This window comes from Pholcus phalangioides, unplaced genomic scaffold (genome assembly GCF_987345545.1).
Source record: "Pholcus phalangioides strain wild (caught in Gottingen) unplaced genomic scaffold, Ppha-v1.0 ptg000039l_1, whole genome shotgun sequence".
Lineage (NCBI taxonomy): Eukaryota > Metazoa > Arthropoda > Arachnida > Araneae > Pholcidae > Pholcus > Pholcus phalangioides.
The window spans coordinates 19,125,945-19,146,036 of record NW_028301625.1 but is presented as its reverse complement, the minus strand read 5'-3'; the positions used below and the strand labels follow the sequence as shown (position 1 = coordinate 19,146,036).

At 35.0% G+C, this 20,092-nt stretch overlaps 1 protein-coding gene across 5 annotated transcripts in view; it reads right to left on the bottom strand.

Moving 5' to 3' along the window:
• Nucleotides 1-242: 242 nt before the first annotated feature.
• Wnk (Wnk kinase) overlaps nucleotides 243-20,092 on the bottom strand; it is a 375,788-nt gene continuing 355,938 nt past the window's right edge. For 3 of the 5 annotated variants that reach the window (XM_089253910.1, XM_089253912.1, XM_089253911.1), the window contains one exon: nucleotides 243-2,177. In XM_089253910.1, the coding sequence (XP_089110036.1) occupies nucleotides 1,229-2,177 (949 nt within the window). In that variant the 3' untranslated portion in view covers nucleotides 243-1,228. The remainder of the gene's footprint in view (nucleotides 2,178-20,092) is intronic. The other 2 variants (XM_089253913.1, XM_089253914.1) reach the window with 1 other exon arrangement.

Below are 20,092 nucleotides of genomic sequence, written 5' to 3'. Positions count from 1 at the left end.
GGAGTTCGTTATAATGGGATTCGACTGTATCTTGAAAACTTTTTATATTCTGAATAACCTTCTCAAATGATTAATTGAAAGAAATTTTTTGAATGTTGTCCATCAATATTAATTTTTCAAAAATTAACATAATGGCTTCCTTGCTGCAAATCTATATACACATCAAGAATCACTATAGGACCAACTTTTGAAATAGAAATTAGTTTCACTCTTTTGAGGTATACTGAAATTATGACTACCCAAGAAAAGCAATTACTCTGATACAATACTTTTTTTTCTTTTTTTAATTGAGCAAAACCCAATTGAGATGAAAATATGCTCACAAACAAACTTTGCCATTTTACATGCTCAGATATGTACATGCAGAAAGATACATCACAAATACAATTTGCACATGAATCTCAGCAGATCAATATTCATGAGTATCACAGAAACAAGTGGCTTTGCACAGAAAAACAAAAATTGCTGACACCAGCACGTTCTCCATCAATATATCCCACTGTACATATTTAAAGAAAGTTACATAATCACAATGCAAATGCACTCTTGATACCCAATTAACAGAAGCTATGAACACTATTATGCTATCAGTTCATTGAAATGATTCAGGATCAAAATAATTTTAAATTTATTTCAAATTAGCATTATAGGATATTTTTTGAGTACGGCTGTACTGGGTTATTCACAAAACTATTATCAATATAAATGCATATGAATAAGGAGTAAGTGTTTCAACAATTGAAGGCTTCAGATGCTTTTTTAATTCAAAAAAATAACAAAAATCTGAACACATACAAAAAGACTAAAGTGTTTAAAAAATAATGGGTCAACAATTATAATAAAAATATAAGATATGAAGTTATGTCAAGAGATAACAGCAGGCTATTATAATTTTAAATATGATGCTTCATAAAAGAAAATGACAAAAAAATAATTTTCCCATGTTTGCAAGAACTATAAAAAAGCACTTTTCCCACATTGCTTTCACATGTGCGATTTAAGAAAAACTAAAGAAAATACAAAATTATATGCAATTTTAAAAATAGAAATAAAGCTTAAATGCTTCAATTAAAACTTTATGAATAGCACCACAAATTAATAATTATTTTGTTATCTCCTCTTAATACTTCATGAAGACAAAAAAGTTGAGAACATTAAGATATTATGGGTCAAATCAACACCATATTTTTGGAAAAGAAAAAGAACACAAACAATACAAAAACTATTTTCAATATTGTGATTGAGGATATGGCTTGTTTGAAGATATCACATTAACAATAGGAGTGTCAGAACCTAGCACAGAAACTTGGGATACAGAGCTACTAGAAGCAGCTAATGAATATCCCAAGCTGGTCCATTTGCAAATTTGAGGGCAAACATTTGAAACACCTGATTCAGGTAAGTGCACAGAATCAGGCATATAAGCTACGTCATACGATACTGATGGGTGTTGTGAAGATATGACATTTACAGCAGAAGTTGCATCAATTACTCTCCGTACAGTTTCAGGAGATGAATGTATCAATTTTTTTGACTGGGATGACATTCCAGCAATTGTATCACATTTTGAACTTTCAATTCCGAAATTTGTTTCAGGAGAGCTTTGAATAACATTGATACAACATGGATCCAATGTATGTTTACTCAAGCTTGGGTATGTGGAGCTAGTTGTTAAACCAACATTAGATAAACTTTTACCTAAAACTTGTGGTTGTGGACAACAGATTTCTTCACCTATGCTTTGGCCAGAACTATGAATGAATTCATGGTTACACCAATTTGAAGAGCCTTGCTTATCAGAATTAGTTTCAACAAAACTTGAAGAACACTGATTTCCTACCACAGAAGCAAAATTTACTCCAAAATCTTGCAGTAAAGGATTTCCATCAGCCATCAGAGAATTTGGAGGAGAAGTACATTTGTCCAATGTCGAATCAGTTTCACTTGAATTAACATTTGTGTGTGATGAGGAGATTGTAGATTTAATTAACTTTTTGCTGCAGTCACTGGATGCCGATTTTACTGTTTCACTTATTTGTAACCTGTTACTCTCTTGTTTTAGACTTGAAAAACTAAGTTTTTCAGCAAATTGGGCACTTCTATTTAGCAACAGCATTTTATATACTTGAAGTTCTTGTTGATGTCGTTTTGATAATTCCTCTCGTTCCTGTTCTTGCCTGAATAGAAAAAGGAAATTTAAAAAGAGAAGAAAGGGTTATTTCATCTCAAATAATTAGTGTTAATTTACATTAACTGCAATAAAACCTTTTTAAGAATTAGATTAATTTCTAAGAAAATTTGTCATTTGCGAATGGAGAAATTAAAAATTATTTTCTTTAGTCATTATTTTGAAAAAGGTTTCTTATTCTTATAAGAGTGCTTTTCCAATTAGCACTTACACAATAGTGCCTTTATCAAACACAGAGGGAACCAAGAGGACCTGTGCTATGCTATACTTCAGGGGTTGGCTAATGCCAGGGCCATTTTTAGAGCATCAAAATCACTCACCCCCCCTGGCCAAGTGATTTTTTCTGAGGCCCCACCTAGTTAATTCTAGAAAATTTCAAGATCTCATTTTTGTGGGGCCCTCCTCTCTTTAGGCCCGGGTGGGCTCATGCGTTGAGACAGTACTGGCTAATGCTTACCACTGTACCACTAGTGGCATGCCAGGGTATCAGGAGGGGCACACACAAAGACATTTTTCAGAAATTAAAGAAAAATTCTACTTTTGATAAAGTTTTTATCATCAATAATGATAGTTCTTGTACCGAATTTATATTTGATATGGTATGCCAAGGGCTACAACTAGTGGGGAGCAGTTGGGTCCGGTGCCCCAGAAATTGGACCAGAAGGTAGGGCAGTTTTAAGAGCATCACAATTCCTTGGGCAAAGTGATTTTTCTGGGTCCTAAGTACCTGCTTACCAATATACATGCTTATTCTCAAAAATTGTGATCAGATCTCATAATTATAAGACCCTGTATTAAGACGGCACTGCTCATAGGGATGCCCAATTCACCCTTTAATTGTTTCTTTAACATTCTACAAGGGCACAAAAATAGGTGCTTACCCTGGGTGACCAAGTATAGCCATTCCTATAACTTACTGAATTTTCAAGTTACAAACCGAAATCTTTTGGCAAACCCCAGATTGGCAAAACTGTTTCAACCAGACCCTTCCTGCTCTCCCAATCTTGGTTGCAGAATTTTGCATTTTCAAATGCATGTACAGTAGTGCTTCAATAATCTGAGGTGAATGGGACCGAGGTAACCTCGATTTATAAAAAAACTCAAATTATCCAAAAAAAAGTTTAAATGTTAGTTTTACTTTTAAAAAGGACACACACAAAAGCAGTACTAACATACTTACTGTATTTTTATTTTTTAATAAGGTATAGATGCTATATTATCTCCCTCATGCTAGAAGCATGAAAGTGCAATGTCCTTGGAAAAAAAATAGTATAGGAAATGAATTTGTTTATTTTACTCATGTTATTCTATGGTAATTTTCCTTAAATGTTTTGTGACATGTGTTCCAATAGGGATACACATTCACATTCCAGGCAAAATTTAGATAGCAAAATAAGGTATCAAACCAACTGATAAAAAAAGTGAAAATTTGCACATTCATGCATCTATCATGAGGGGGAAGACATGATGTATTTCAAAAAATTAAGAATGTGAAAAGGGAGCAAAGATGAGAGAGTTATTGAGAAGAATTGGAGATGGTATTGATGGTGAACAATGCTGAGCAGTGTGTTTCCAACAGTCAAAAAATTTTCCAACCAAATTTTTTCATTAAAAACAACTGGAAACCAGGCTTAAACAATTAGAATTAGTTTTAGTCATTATTTAGATGGCCATGCATCCTGTATTTCTCAGGACATACCTGTATTTTCACATAATTTAATACAAATACAAAGGCCACAACAGACAAAATGCCCAATGAGGTGGCACGACGTTACTTACAAGCTGCGAAGGCCGGTGATTTTATTTATTAACGAAACAATTGTTGCCGAAGACAGCATTTAGAGAAAAGGTAAGCATTATTTTACTATTGCTATCGAACTAGAGATTAAATTTTTCAAGATATTGTCAATGTTTGTAATTTTTTTTACTGTCGTTTTTTTTGTTATTTAAATTCATAAATCTGTTCCCTCCTGCTGGGCTGTGATCTTTGACGCGCCCTTAAGTCAGGTTAAAATGGATCCCTCTGTAGTGAATTTACAGTGTGAAAAAAATTTAAATAAGGGTTGTGTGTGTCACGGTGCTTGAGCTGTACGTGCTGGAACCTTGGAGCTGAGGCTATTTGAGCTCCTATGGCCCACATCTGGACTAAGATCTTCTTGGGCCCTTCTGTAGTGAATTCATATCATGGAAAAATAAAAAATGATGGTATTTGCCCTGGGCTCTGTCAGCCCCCACCCTTGTGATGAGCCATGTTGAGCTCTCCCTATAAATTTTGTGCTGAGCTCCCAACCCACATTATTCACAAATATACACAATACCACACACACCATTCCCCCTGCGTACAGGACGACTAGGGATTTTCAGCCCTTCACTATTTTTTTCATGTCATGTCGACACCTCTGCTGGGTCCCTACCAAAAATTCCAGCCGAGGGACTCAGCTTCAGGATGTGGGGGACATGCCTACTTGGTGATGGTGAAAAAATATTTATTAGCCATAATATTAGCCATATTATAAACTAAATGATCATGGGCAAGGTCGTAGCGTGCCTTCTTGGGGCCCCTGTTAAAAGGTTGCAAAATAAGTATACATATTTTTCATGAAGCTCCATTTGGCTCAATGCCCCAATCTATTTACAGGCCTGATTATGCACCTTTCTGCATCCTAAGCCTCACCCATGGGCTATCAGGGCAGGGGTTTTTATATTGTTCTCTGAAGTAAATTTTTGTATAAGATTATGTATATTTTATATGAATTATATTTTTATGTTAAAATTGAACAATTATTGAATTTTGTCATGACAGAGAATTCAATCATTGTGCCCCCTTTCCCCGAATGCAAGGGGACATGCTTAAAATTGTTTAAAGTATGCACATAATAGATCAAATATGAACATGGAAATTTATTTGAAATCTGTATACTATATAACTATTTGAAATTTTACATGCTATGAGTTAAACTTGACTGAAACTTCAACACAATGTTATAATTGGCTATATAAAAATATTGCTCTTCGGTCTTGGCACACTATATATATTCTATACAATGTTAAAATATTTCATCAATAACAATAACTCCTTTTGTCTCTCACTGGCCACATTCCTTACTCTCTAGGTCACTCTCATGTTTGCACTCTCTATATTGCTCTTTTTTTTTTTTTTTTTTGCTTCACAGCCTAGTTCATTGCTCTTTAAGCCAATCCCATGTTTATACCTCTAACAAACCTGATCCCTTCTCTATAGATGTCACTTTTTTTCATTATTCGCATGCCTGCACACTCTCTAGGTTATTCTATTCATTCCTTGCTCACTCATTTAGTTGCTCACTGACATGTTTCCTTATTTTCAGAGTCACTCCCATGCTGGCATACTCTCAAGATAAATCATATTTTCAGGGTTGTTGATTTTTTTATATATTTTTTTAAAAATCTATTTGATTTAAATTAGATTTTTTTTATTTTATTGATTTTTTGAAACAAAATATATAAAATATATATATTACAAACACTAGTCATTAATCTATGCTTTCTTTAAATATAAAATTAAAGAAATTTAAACTTTTACAAAAGAGATAGATATACTGCCCCGAAAATAATGAACCAATACCATGCAACTAATCGCACAAATAATAACATAAGATCCAATCACAATATATTTATATTCTCAATAAACATACACTGCTGGCCACCGTAAATGCAACACCCTGAAGGAAGCATGCAAATAATATGAAATTTACAACATGCATTAGCGGAGGTGAGATATGCAAATGATTAGAATTTCAGCGCAGGCGCCTGTGGCGCCACTTCAAAGCGCTATTTAAGGCTTGGAGATTTCGACGATTTGAAGTACGGCAATTGTGTTTTTCTTGTGGTTTTTTCAAAAAAACGATCAATTATGCCTCGTAGAAAACAGCAATCATCTTTTGATCAAGTATCCGAGTTCGACAGAGGAAGGATAGTGGCCTACCGAGATTGTGGATTATCTTTCAGGGAAATCTGTAGTCGTGTTGGACGAAACCAAACAACTGTAATGCGGATATGTGATCGTTGGATGCAAGAGGGTACGATGGACCGACGTGTTCGATCGCATCCACCTCAGTGCACCACTTCACGTGATGACAGGTGTATTGTGCGTATGGCAGTGACGGATCGCTCAGCCACATGACGAACCATAGCACAGCACATTCTGTCTGTACCGCATCATACAGTGTCTGCACGTACCATTCGACGCCGTTTACACCAGAGTGGTCTGTCCGCAAGACGTCCATTGCTTCGTCTACCCTTGACGCAGAACCACAGACGTCTCCGCCGCCAATGGTGCGATGAAAGAAGGATGTAGACGGCACAATGGAATGAAATTGTCTTTACTGACGAGTCACGCTTCTGTCTGCAACACCACGATGGTCGGATTCGAGTCTGGAGACACCGTGGGGAGAGAGAGAGCTGCATTATGCACCGCCACACTGGTCCTGCACCGGGTATTATGGTATGGGGCGGTATTGGATATCACTCTCGCACTCCTCTAGTACGCATTGCCGGTACTTTAAAAAGCCAGCGCTACATCTCCGAGGTGTTGGAGCCAGTTGTCCTTCCTTACCTTCAGGGCTTGCCCACAGCCATATTTCAACAGGATAATGCGCGACCACACGTGGCACGCATTGTCCAAAGGTTCTTCGTCAATCGCCAGATTGAATTGCTTCCCTGGCCAGCTCGCTCTCCGGATCTTTCGCCGATAGAAAACATGTGGTCCATGGTTGCTCAACGATTGACCCAGATTACATCCCCAGCTGCCACACCAGATCAACTTTGGCAACGCGTGGAAGCTGCTTGGTCTGCTGTACCCCAAGAACACATCCAAAGTCTCTTTGAATCAATGCCGAGGCGTGTGACAGCGGTGATCTCCAACAATGGCGGCTACTCTGGCTACTGATTTTGGCAGGAACCACACTTCACAGAAGTCTATAAATTTAATCATTTGATGCTTGGTCAACATGTTATCTACAAAATAAATATTGTTGCGATATCTCTTGTCTTTCTTGGTGTTGCAATTTGGGTGGCCAGCAGTGTAGTTTAGAATCCATACTACAACAATAATGGATCATAAAACAACACAATTAAAATAATTCATTCTAATAACATCAATATAACCATTCCTGTAATCAATTTAAAAATACATGTGAATACATACTGTGTGTGAATTCTGTGTTCGTCAACTAACTGATTTTATATGTTTGGATCTAAATATATATATATATATATATATATATATATGTATATTTTCTTTGTTCAGATTAAAAATATCTAAAAATATATATATGACATTATGAAATATTAACCAATTAGTACTGTAACAAGGCTGTTGCATAATTGAATTAACTCTCTAATTTAACATATATTGACCCACTGGAAGGACTATCAGTCCCTTGGGGTCACAGTGTCTGTATCATCTCGTAATATTACTTTTTGTGGAGTTCATTGTTTTGTGTTTTTCTCAGTTTGATTGTATGTTTTATGTGTTGTGTTCAGTCCAATAAAAAAAACAATGACTATTTAAAAAATATTTGCAAACTAAAGATAAAGAATCATATACTTGTGAAATGTTTCGGAACATTTTATTAAGAAAAGGGGGAAAACACTTCTTGAATAGATATCTTACATTAAGTATTGAATAATTTAACCCTGTGTGAATAATTGTTCATTTGTTTCATTAGAAACACTAGTTTGAATGCTGTTTCATTAGAAACACTAGTTTGAATGCTGTTTCATTAGAAACACTAGTTTGAATGCTGTTTCATTAGAAACACTAGTTTGAATGCTTTGTCTACTCTTAATGTTTCGCTATTTGGAATGAACTGTACCTTGAAAAAATCCTTCCAACACAGGCATCAATGATTTCTCTGTAGTTAGCATGTTTACAAATCACATATTGTTCTCTGTAATTGTATCTTTACCCAAAACATTATAAAACTATTCCATCACTCAAAATCAGACGTCGTATCAACAACCTTAGGGTGAAAATTATTTTTTTTTATCATGAAATGGTTCCAACTTCCCCAAAAACTTCAACGTAATTGCCAAGAAACCAGAGCCACATTTTTGTTTGATAAATTCAAGACCCTTATTTCTCTCTTCTTTTGTGACATTAATTCCCTATTAGAAGTTAACACTGATGAGCTTAGAATAAATGCATCAAAGTGTGCATCTGTTAATGATTGTTTATATATATTTTTATACTCTGATGACAAAATCTTTTTATTGTTTGATGTTGATGCTTCTTTTATCTTCAATTGCAGCTTTTTCCATGCCAATACACATTCAGATATGGAGCAGTTGTGCATGTGTTCCTTTGTACAAAGTCGTTAATTTTGGCTATTGGTTCAGAATTGCAATTATGTCCTTGACATTTCTTTTTGAATCAATAGTTAAGATTTCACTAGAGATGTTACTATCTGAGATCTGTGGCCTTCACAAACTTTGGTAACAACTGACGAATTTTTAACATAAGATTCAAGAGAATCACAATAAGTATTCCATCATACCTCTGCAGGAAGACCAATGCACTTCCACCTTACACATGATACCATGCTTTTGAGAGATGATTGCAGAAGTATCTAAAATTACTTGTAACATGCTTTGTTACATCAGTTTTAACCAAATCTTTGACTAACAAGTTTAAAATGTGAGCACTATACCAATATGTAAGTCCTGAAAAGCCAAGCTTTTCATCCAGAGTCTTTCTGGAAGAAACCATATTTGCAATAACAAAACTTGATATGTTACATTTGAAGTTTTCTTCTGTTGACTTCAGTGAACTAAAAACCACATTTGCTAAATAATTTCCAGCATGCGATAAGCCGGATGTGTCAATAGTATCAACATAGATGGCTTTACCACACCGTTTGATAACACACCAAATTTATTCATTATGTATATCCATCCATCGCCATGCAATTTTTGATTTTCAAAGTCAACTTTACATCCTCTAACTTCATTGTAAATCTTGGGTAACCATTTATCAGCTAAATTGGTACGACTATGGTATCTCGGATATTTGATATATTATTTAAATTAATTGATATTTAAAATAATTTAATAAAAATTTAAATCACTCTTCTTTTTTTAGAGCTGCATAAATAATTTTATTCAATTACAACAGATAATTTTTCATATCTGAAAAAAATTGATTTAAATCAGTGATTTAAAAAAAAAACCAGTTGATTTAAATCATGATTTAAACTGCTGATTTAAATCACTACAACCCTGATCATTTTGTCACACACTCACCCGATTTCTTGCTCTCTCCAGGTCACTCCCATATTCACACCCTCTAAATCACTCTTTTTGTTGCTCCTACGCTTGCACACTGTTACTCATGTACTTGCACTCTTTTTGCTGCGGAGTGACTTAGTTCCATGATCTCTTGGTAGAAGTGGATTTATGGTTTAGCCACCCTTCTCCCAGTTGACCAGTCATTCCTTAAATTTGCAGCCCCTTTGAAATTTTCACCCTGAGCTATAAGCCTGCTTAGCCTTTTTGTGAATACGCCACTGGGGGGGGGGGGGGGGTACCTTACCAAAGATTTGTCTGGGGCCATCTTCAGGATGTAAAGAGGGGGCATGTCTACTTGGTGATGTTGAAAATATTTATTAGCCCATTAACTATATATAGATCATGGCCTCTGATATACTAAGCTGGACCCATAATCGCTCAGGGCAGGATTTTTTATGTGGTTCTGTGTAGTATATTTTTAATGTAAGTGAACAGTGATTATGTTCTTTGTCAGCTCCCCTTCCCACTCTACATGCATAGGGCTATGATTAAAATTGTTCAAAGTATGTACGTGAAATATTAATAAACAAATGTATAATTTGAAATTTTTATACCACATGTACCTATTCGAAATTTTTCTAGGAGTTAAACATGGCACAGTGAAACTGCGATATAATGAAAAAATAATTGCCTATAGGCCCCCCTGGCTTTTGAAAATACACTACAATATATATATATATATATGCGTATCTTTAGTACATGCTCTTTCCCCCCCCCCCCGGAAAAAGTTGAAATGACGGCCCTGCCTATATAATGATACTACTCTCTGCTGTCATCTCGCACTATTCCACCAATAAATCATGAGCAAAGATAAGTATTTTTCTCTTTCTTTGAATATCATTAAATTGGAATTTTACCTTTTATGATATTTTATTACTTTAAATAAAAGTTGTAATTCTCAATAAATTGAAACAATTAGAAATGTGATTGAGATAACCTTTCCATATAATCAGTTATAAACTAGTCAGAAATTGTGTCTTGGATTAGACAAATCATAATCATCAATAATCGTGCGATAAGTGGTTATTACACTTGATTAAAATCAGAAAAAAAGGAATCGACATGCGTTCTAGTCTGTTGGAAACTGATGTTCAACTACCATGGGTGCAAATGTGGTTAAAATGGTAAACTTGTATAATACAACCTTGAAAAATTTAGAGTGAAAATTATCAAATATTTTTAGTATAGACAATTCCTACAATAATAATTGTAATTTTGTATAATTCATAACATAATTTGGATGTACAGTATATATGAAGTTCATGCATTGAACGATTATTCTCTGAGTTTGATTGTGCAGCTTATTGCTATACAGGGTTGTCATGAAGGAAATATTGCTGTGTTGGAATATCCCTCATATCATATATATGGCCTTGCTACGTTGAAATGATCTAGGTTTTTACAGTTATTTCATAAAACCTTGACATGAAAAGTCCAAGCAAAGACCTTGGAGCAATATTAAATTATGTCTAATAATTCTATTTATGCTTCATTTATCTTTGCTCTCTTCATTTAATCCCCAGAAAACTGGAACCAGTTTTATTTGAACAGGTCATATAAAATGCATTTAAAATTATTGGTGGTGTGTTCATATGGCCTGAATTTCTAGGATCCTGTATACGTACGTATATAGTGTGAGGTAAGTACATCAGTAATAGGCTTCCTTTTTCGAGTTTTAAAAACTGTATTTCAAAAGTTATGAGAAAACTCTGTAGCCTTTTTTACCATATACCAAGCTATATTCTTTCCGTTGCCGTTTGGTGTCCAAGCTGGTTTTGAAAAAAAAACCAGGTGAAAAAAGGATGCCAATAATCAGCCAAAGCAAAACATTTCATTTTGCACTAAAGAGTAATAATTTCATACCATCATATTCTAAATACAAAAACGATTGTGCTTTAAAGACGTTAAACAAATTGCGCATGAAGTTGAAAGGGTGGCCTACTCTAGGGTCAATCATTTTCAGTGTTCTGGGTCATTTCAATGATCGGGAAAATGTGCCACAGGCTGCTTAAATGTTCTGGAATTGTACCACGGGACACAAGTGATCTGTAAATGTGCCGCCTAGTTCATTTTTACAAAATTAGGTTTGAGGAGGGCAGGCCGCATCAGATAACCTCCAAGGCATTATTTGGTCTGCGGGCCAAGTGCCTTTATGCGATTCATCATTATATGGCTTAGAGGGTGGGTCGCAATAAATTTACTAAAGATAAATTTTGAGTTCATAGCCTTCAAATAACATTGAAATTAACAGAAATTGATAATAACAAAGGTATTTTCTTCCAAAATTTCAATTAAAAAATATTTTTTTGCATTAAAAAATAAATTTTTGATTGATCGTTGGAGGGGGGGGACACAAGCCCCCTATGACCCCCCCATATACATCTCTGATCCCACCAATATGCGTTAGGATTCAGAGGGGCAGAGCTGATGATGAAATTTTACTGACAAGGTGGGGAGGGGGTGAAAAATCGCTAAAAATTTACTTACATAATACTTGAACATCCCCAAAGCAAATTTTACAAGATATTTTTTTAATAAAAACTATTTTTAGATATTTGTACAACATTTGGGTAAGTTTTTATTCAGAATTGTTTGCAATTTTATGTTGCAAAATGTTTTCTTATGCAGAACTTTTTTTGAGACTCTAAACACTAATTATTTCTCATTAAATATTAATTATTAGTACTTTTAAATAATTGCTATATTATGAAAGAAAAGAGTTTGAAATTTCTAGTTTAAAAAAAACTGTTGAGATGTATATTTCTAAGTATTTTTAAAAAAATCATGAAAAGTGCCAAAAACCCTCAGTCCATAGGGACAAACATAGTCGAAATAGCTCAGACCCGAAAGTGTTAAAGTCCTGAATTTAGTATTTTGTTTTGATCTTCAATTCTTTTACTTGCAATTGTAGTTTAAACTCTGTCTGTGAATATGGCTGTAAGTGAGCTATTGCCCACAGGGTGGCAAACTCAGAGGGGCCGCAAATTTGGGATGTTATTGAGTGAGAAACATTGGCGGCTCTTGAGCCATGTGACCCATGCAGCTGCTTAGGTCACACGCCCAATTTTTGATCAATTTCAATATTTCTACTGAAACTAGTTAAATACATTACTGAACAAACATATTTTTAGGGTTTCATCATTCTTTAATAATGATTAAATTACTATTATTCTGGGTTCATGTTAGTGAGGTGAAATAAACATTTCTACCGGTGGAAGAGATATTTTTAATTCTACTCAGAGATTTCATCTGAACAGAGAACAGTCTGTTGATGTAGTTGGACATTGCTTATAAAATGCATTATTTCACGATGCCTTAACAGCAACACCTACTCAGAGTCCAGGAGAGTGATTCCTTAACTACTGAGCAATAAACACTTATGTGCCCTTGTCCTAGGATAATTGAATTTAGGAAGTTTTAGAAATGCTTTTGGAAGGTGTGACACACTCTTCAACAACCACTAATACAAACCATGGAAAGGCTTCCAACGAAAGAAGCGTTTGTATAGAAATTTATGTTTAATGGTATTTACAAAAATGTCTTGTGCTTAGTGAAACCTCGCTGCACTGTTACTCGATATATAATGATATACGCCAGTGGCGGAAAAGGTCCACTGAAGCAATTAAAACTCTGAATCATGTTCCTCAAACCAATCTGAGATAATTCCAGCCCCGGTGGGAGGGTGCATTGTCCTGCTACTACTACTAAACCAGAAATGCACCTCGTCCATATTCCTCTGCGAATGAATCTCTTCTAATGAATTGGTACGTATAGTGAACCATACGTGAAGTTTGTTTCTCTGTAATGCTTCTTTTGTGTAGTAGTGCTGCCATCTGCAAGTGCACACGTGTTCGTACAACAACCAAAGACCAACTCTCTCAGCCAGCCATATAAAGGACCATATCCTGTGCTGGAGAGATCAGAAAAAGTTTTCAAAGTTCTGGTCAACAACGTAAAAAAAGCCATATCCATCGACTGAATCAAACCAGCATATTTGTTGCAGGACATTGGCGATGCACCTCCCACGACAGTACCAACAACTACTAAGTCTGGCCGAAAATCGAAACCACCAGTAAGGTTCGCACAGTGATGAAGCACTGTACTGGGAGGGGAGTGATGTGGCGGTCGCCAATAACGTGTGCCGGTCGCCAATGCAGACTGGCAGAGAAGATACACACGCAGTTATGCTCTCCTAGTTGTCATGGTGTAAATATTTCTATATTTTAAGCGGAATAAATTTAATATGATGAAATAATCTGTTGTGTCAAAAAGGTGTGTACAAAGACACACAAACATCAAACGACAGAAAATTTTTTAAATTATGAGTTTTTCTCAAATCATAGTGATTGAAGTGTAATGAATGAATAATTATACCATTGTAGGCCTGTTGCTCTCTGCGGCGTCTGCCATTCATCAAGTATCTGATTTCGGCGTTCTCTAGCTCACAAAAGCCGTTTTATTCAGCTTTGCAGCAAAATCAAAGGAATTCTTGTTAGTCACCAGCTAATAAAACCTCAATTCATTTTAAATTTTGTCTTGTAGAGCATACAGATATGCTTTGCAATGATCCTGAGTGTTGTATTGCACTGTAGCTGCACACAATGCATGTCAGTCACCTGGCATCTGTCATTCACAAGCGATTTCTACCAACTAGTCTGCTTCCTGCTCAAAGTTTTTTGGCTTTGTTGCCATTCGCTGAAGACTCCACATAGGAGACTACTTCTATAATAGTATAAGGTTAGCAGTTTCTAAGATATTGAAACCACCTCTTCTGGCACCCACTATCATACAGAGTTCAAAGTCACTCAAATATCGTTTTCCCCATGAACAGGCAAACTGCAGCGTTAACTGGTGCTTCTGACCAGGAGAAAGCTTTTTATCAGCAAATCCAGTTTATTACATTATCGCAAGTGCTGCATGGACGACTGTAAGTTTGAGCAAGTGATGTTCCCAATATTTTGGCTGCTGAGTGTATCTCTACAATAATATACTGTTTTAGAATTTTGTTGGTAATTGTTTTCAATCTAATGCCACCTCCTCCCAAATTTCCTTTACTACGATATCCTCTAGTATGATAAATTCTTCTGCAAAGAATTTTCAAGAGGTTTCGAAACCTTTACAATGATATATATCAAAGGGAAAGCATTTGAATCAGCAGGTACTTCAGTGAGCGAGCAAGTGACTGAGAGAAGAGACAAAGTCAGTGAGAGTCAGTGAAAAGCGAGATGTGAGAAAATGGATGAGCAAGTAACTCACATTCACATACACTCGCTCGCTTACTTTCTCGCTTGTTCAATTGCTCACTCATACAAATTACTTTGCTCAATTACTCGATGGGAGTATTTTTTAAAGAAACTTCAAGGCAGTCCAAGAAAATGCATTTTACCCCCATTTATCTGGTTTTTCCCCAACTTTTTCCATTTTTTCTTATTTCAAATATCTCAGCAAATATTTCACTTAAAAACATGAAATTTGTTTTTGTTGGCCTCAGGAGACACACATTAACAACTTTCTTATTGAATTAGGGAACAGGAGAACTGTATGAATTTTTTTTTTTTACTTTAATCACTATACAACCCCCTGACACATGAATGACGTATAGGAAGGAGTAATTGTAAAACAATATTCCTTCTGAGATGAGATTTTTTTAATCGTTCAGTAGAATATTGTTATATCATGATTTTACTGCATTAAAAACATGCATTGTTTAAATTTTTGCACACTCACATAACATATCAAAATTTTGGGTGCAAAATATCCAGAATTGAATTTCCAACTGACTTAGTTGCTCACTTGGTCACTCTTAGTCAGAGCAGGTGAAATGCCAGGTGGTAAACGTCCAACTCACCTGGTCATTCATATGGTCAGGTCGGACAAAATGTCAGGGGTGAAATTTCTGGGGGCCAAATGTACCAGGGATGAAACATGCTAGGAGCAAAGTTTCCATACACTGTTTCTCCACTACTTTGTCTGTTGTTTCTGGTAAATCAGTGTTAGTAAATTAGTGGTAATACCTGACTCTGGTAAATCAGTGTTTCCCCCAGTCGAAAAGCTATGCTAAAAGTTTTTAGGGTTATGAGCCAACATCAAATTTTCTTTTAAAATGTATTTTGCATTTGCTTTTTAACAAACATCACCAATCGCAACACCCATCTTGCACAAAACTTTTTCCTCTCCAATTTCTCATGAAGAATATTGTTAACCTGTTCTATTGAAATGTCCATAACATCAGCTACCTTGAGCACCTTCAATCTGTAATCTTCCATGACTATACCATGGACTTTCTCAATGATTTCCAGTATGGTGGCCTAAAGGGTCACCCAGGATGCTCTTCTTCATCGGTAGACATGGGGCCCCCGTTTGAATTGGTTGATCAAAAAACAAATGGTCTTTAATGATAGTTCAGAATCCCTGTCAATCTGAGTTCAGCTTTGATCTGGGCAGCTTCAACATTTTTTTTAATAAAAAATTTTTTTCACTGCAAGGCAAATGTAACAATCTATTTCGAAATTTAATCTATTTCCAACCTAAAATAACTGCTACACAATCCAAATTTAGAACAATGCCAAAAAATAAACCACAAAGCTTCAAACTTGTTGCGACATCTTTTGAAAAGTGATAAGCTTATAATTGCTATAATCTGAAAGGGATTGTACTGCTATCACAGAGATGCATTACTTATTAAACAATCCTCATATATGATTGTTAATAACTCTTTCCAACAATTTTGACTGTATTAAATGATTATTCACTACTTAAAATAAGTAAAAAGGCTTTTTACTTTTCACAAAGGTGTTTTTTATTTTTATTTTACAAATATACAAATACAACTCCACAACAGGCAAAATGCCCAACGAGGTGGCTGAGAAAAAGATGCCCATAACAAACAAAATAATTAACAAAAATTATAAACAATATATACACATGATAGAATAAGACAACCATAAGTATTCTTTATGGGCGTTGTATAATATTTTAAGAATGGATAGCTTCTCGATTTACCCCAACATGTTTATCATATTTCTTTTTAAACATGTCAATTGTGTTACAATTTACTACCTCCGGGAGTAAGCTATTCAATTTATTAACAACCACATTAGAGAAAAATTCCCTGAGACACCATAACCTTGCATTGTCCCTCACCAATCGATACTGGTGTCCCCTTGTAAAAGCAGTCGATTGGCGGTGTACTAAAAGTTCATGGTCCATCCTATCCATCCCATTGAAAATTTTGAACACTTCGATCATATCTCCTCGACACCTGCGTTCATCCAATGTAAACATATTCAAAAAATAAAGTCTTTCGTCATAACTCAAGCCCTGTGTGCCAATAAGGACACACGTAGCTCTTCTCTGCACCCCTTCAACCAAGTCTATGTCCCTCTGTAGGTATGGTCTCCAAAACCTTACAGCATACTCCAGTCCAGGACGAACTAAGCCTCGAAAAAGCGGAAGAATGACTTTAGGAGAGCACGAAGAGACCCTTTGAAAATGAGACCAAGCATTCTATTCGCTTTTTTGACCACCGCTGAACAATGTTCAGAAAACCTAAGCCGCTCGCCAATGAGAATTCCCAAATCGGTGACCCTAGTTGCATCCGGGATAGTGACACCATTCAACTCGTTCGTGATGTTTTGGAAGTAATCTTATAGAGCATGGCTGAGCGGGAAATAAGTCTGTAAATAGTGAGTGGGGAAAAAGAAGCAACAATTGATATGCGACAAGCTTGTCTTATATTAGCTAATGTGTGGAATGATGTTTTGGAAGTGACTATTCACAATTGTTGGAGACATGCATGTTTTGGACAAAATATTCATGGGAATGGTGAGAATTAATCAAGTGTTCATAATTCTGCAGTTCATGAAAATGAAACTTAGATTCACCTAATGCAAAAAGGAGTGATTGGCCCTCTGTGAATTACCCTTTGTAATTTTCCAATGTAAATATTGATGAGGAAATTGAGGAAATACTGGTGGGAACCCAGATAACACAGAAGTAGACATTTGTAGATGAAATCCAAAATAAAAATATGATTTCAAGTGTCATTACTTGAAACAGGGCCACTCTTAGGGGTGTGCGACAGGTGTGGTCGCACTGGGTCCCACGCTTCTGGTAATAAAAAAAATAGAAAAATATTTTTTACAAAAATTTCAATAATAAAAAAAGGTTGCTGCATTCTGACAAAGAAAATTTTATAAAAATTTAAATAATGTAACGATTAAGCAAAAATTATTCGTCACACACACACACTAATTATATACAGTGATGATAAAACAAAAAAGAATCATTATTTGTTGAATACGGATGTGGGAAGCTGTTGGAAAGAATGCACTAAACATCCCTCACTCCTCTATGGGAATATATATATATATATGTGTGTACATGCTTGTGTATTATATCTTTCATGATCATATTAATAAAGGGTGTTGGAGTGTCTCCCTAGTGCAGGTGGAGGCAGCCACCAAGACTGACTTGTAGGAACATTCTTTTTCCAGGGAGAAACTATGAGAAGAATAATTGCATGTCAGTAAGTGGTGGAGGTGTATTTATTCTATATGGTGTTGAAATCAGGGCTACATGAAAACTTTTTTTTAATGTTCCAACTGCCATCTTTTGCAAAACGCAACACTGCTGCAGTGAAGCTTCCGAGCGTTTTCAAGATGCATGACATTTTGCGCGTGTATACAGTGCAATATTTCAATCTAACATACTTTCAGAATTTGTGTGATTTTACGTTTCTGTTCTGTGTGAGTGTGATCGTAAGTTTCAAGTTTTCAACATAGGGCTATCTTCGTAGCAATAATGTCATCAAGAGAACGTGACAAATTTGGGAAATATGAATCTGGTAGTGAAAAGGCTAAAAAAAGGGAAAGCGAAAACAATATCTTAACACATAACACAGTGCATTTGAAAAATTTCTGTAGCCTGCAATTCAGCCTTCTGGTAAAGAAAAAACAGAAGTAGATGATATTCCACAAAAGAAATGTACCTTCAGCCTGGAATTTGAGTCACCAACAACATGACTGATAGTGCGCATATTTTTTTGTGTGTAGAATCCTCCGATGTCAAAAGTGCATCACAAGTTATTAACAGATGATATTCATTGCATTTTTTTAAAGTTCATGAACAAGATCCAAAATCCTTTTCCAAATGTTTTCATATCATATAGAATACAGTTTACTACTCCAATAACAGTGACAAGTGTGGAAAAAAGCTTTTCATGCTTAAAATTAATAAAATCTTATTTAAGATCTGCAATTAGTCAAGAAAAATTGCAATCTTTAGCAACATTATCAGTCAAAACATAGTGAATAAAATAAATGATATAATAGAGGACTTCACGGTTGTGGAAGAAAGAAAAATGAATTTTTTATAAGGTGAGTCAATTCATAGACAATTAAGCTGTGAAGTTTTTTTGAAAAGCATTTGAAAATAAGCAGTAGTGAGTCATTAAATATTAATTAGTAAATATTAATTTTAATTGAAATATTTTTTTTTGCTTTACGGCTTTTTTACTTACTCATGTATTGACATTTTTACATTAATTTTTTAATACTGAATATGATTTTTTTCTTTGGAAGGTGGGAAAGAGGAAACTGATGACAGCATCTAATTTTTCTCTTTAGGCTCGGTTGACAAAAAAACTTTGTGGTGTTCACAGGGCCCACAATTATTTTTGCACTGAGCTCCGCATCTAGTAAGGGCAGCCCTGACCTGAAATCATATCATTTCAACCATGAAGATGAAGCTTTTGTTGGAATAAATAATATCCCAAATATTGTAGCCATTCTGAGTTTGGAAAATCTTAGAGGTTATTTCACATTCTGAGGTACAGCATTAAATGAAATGGAAACAACACTTGACATTCACAATCTTATCAAGAAAAAAACAAACAAGACAAATATTTTTCTTGATGTAATTATGTAAGATTTTGAATTAGATTTTTTACTTTTAAATATATTAATCTCTATTTATTTTGAGAATAAATTAAATAATTAAATTATTGAAAAATGTGTGTTACACATGAAATTTAGTTTAATTTTGCTTATATACATTATCAAAGTTTGCATATAACGAATAATTTTGCTGGGGTTTTTTTTTTTGTTAAAAATGGGTTTGACTGCATATACATTTATGTTCAAATTCCAAACAATCTATCTTTCAAACACCTTTTGTGATGGCTCGAGCTGCTCCTGGAGAATATTTTCAGTGACAATATTTAGCTCTGGCTTTCGATAAAAATCATGATGGCCAGCATATGATTGAAAAAAGTAGATGAAATACAGCCTGATTTCAGAAAGGAAGGGAAGGAGCCGTGAAGACATTGCATGTTTTGAACAAATTTCTAACAAAATAAGACATTAAGACATACTATTCGGTCCTGATTAGAATGTATTTTCGTTAAGAAAGACCAAATTATACAGTACAAAACTTTGTATGACATCATTTGTAAGAATACCTTCTTTTTTCAATATTATTTTTCTCAATTTAGGCTGAACACACTGTTCTGAATGGGGCTGCCCTGTTTCTCATTCTTAAATCAGTGAATTTGTGTACTTATGACTAACAAATGCAGAC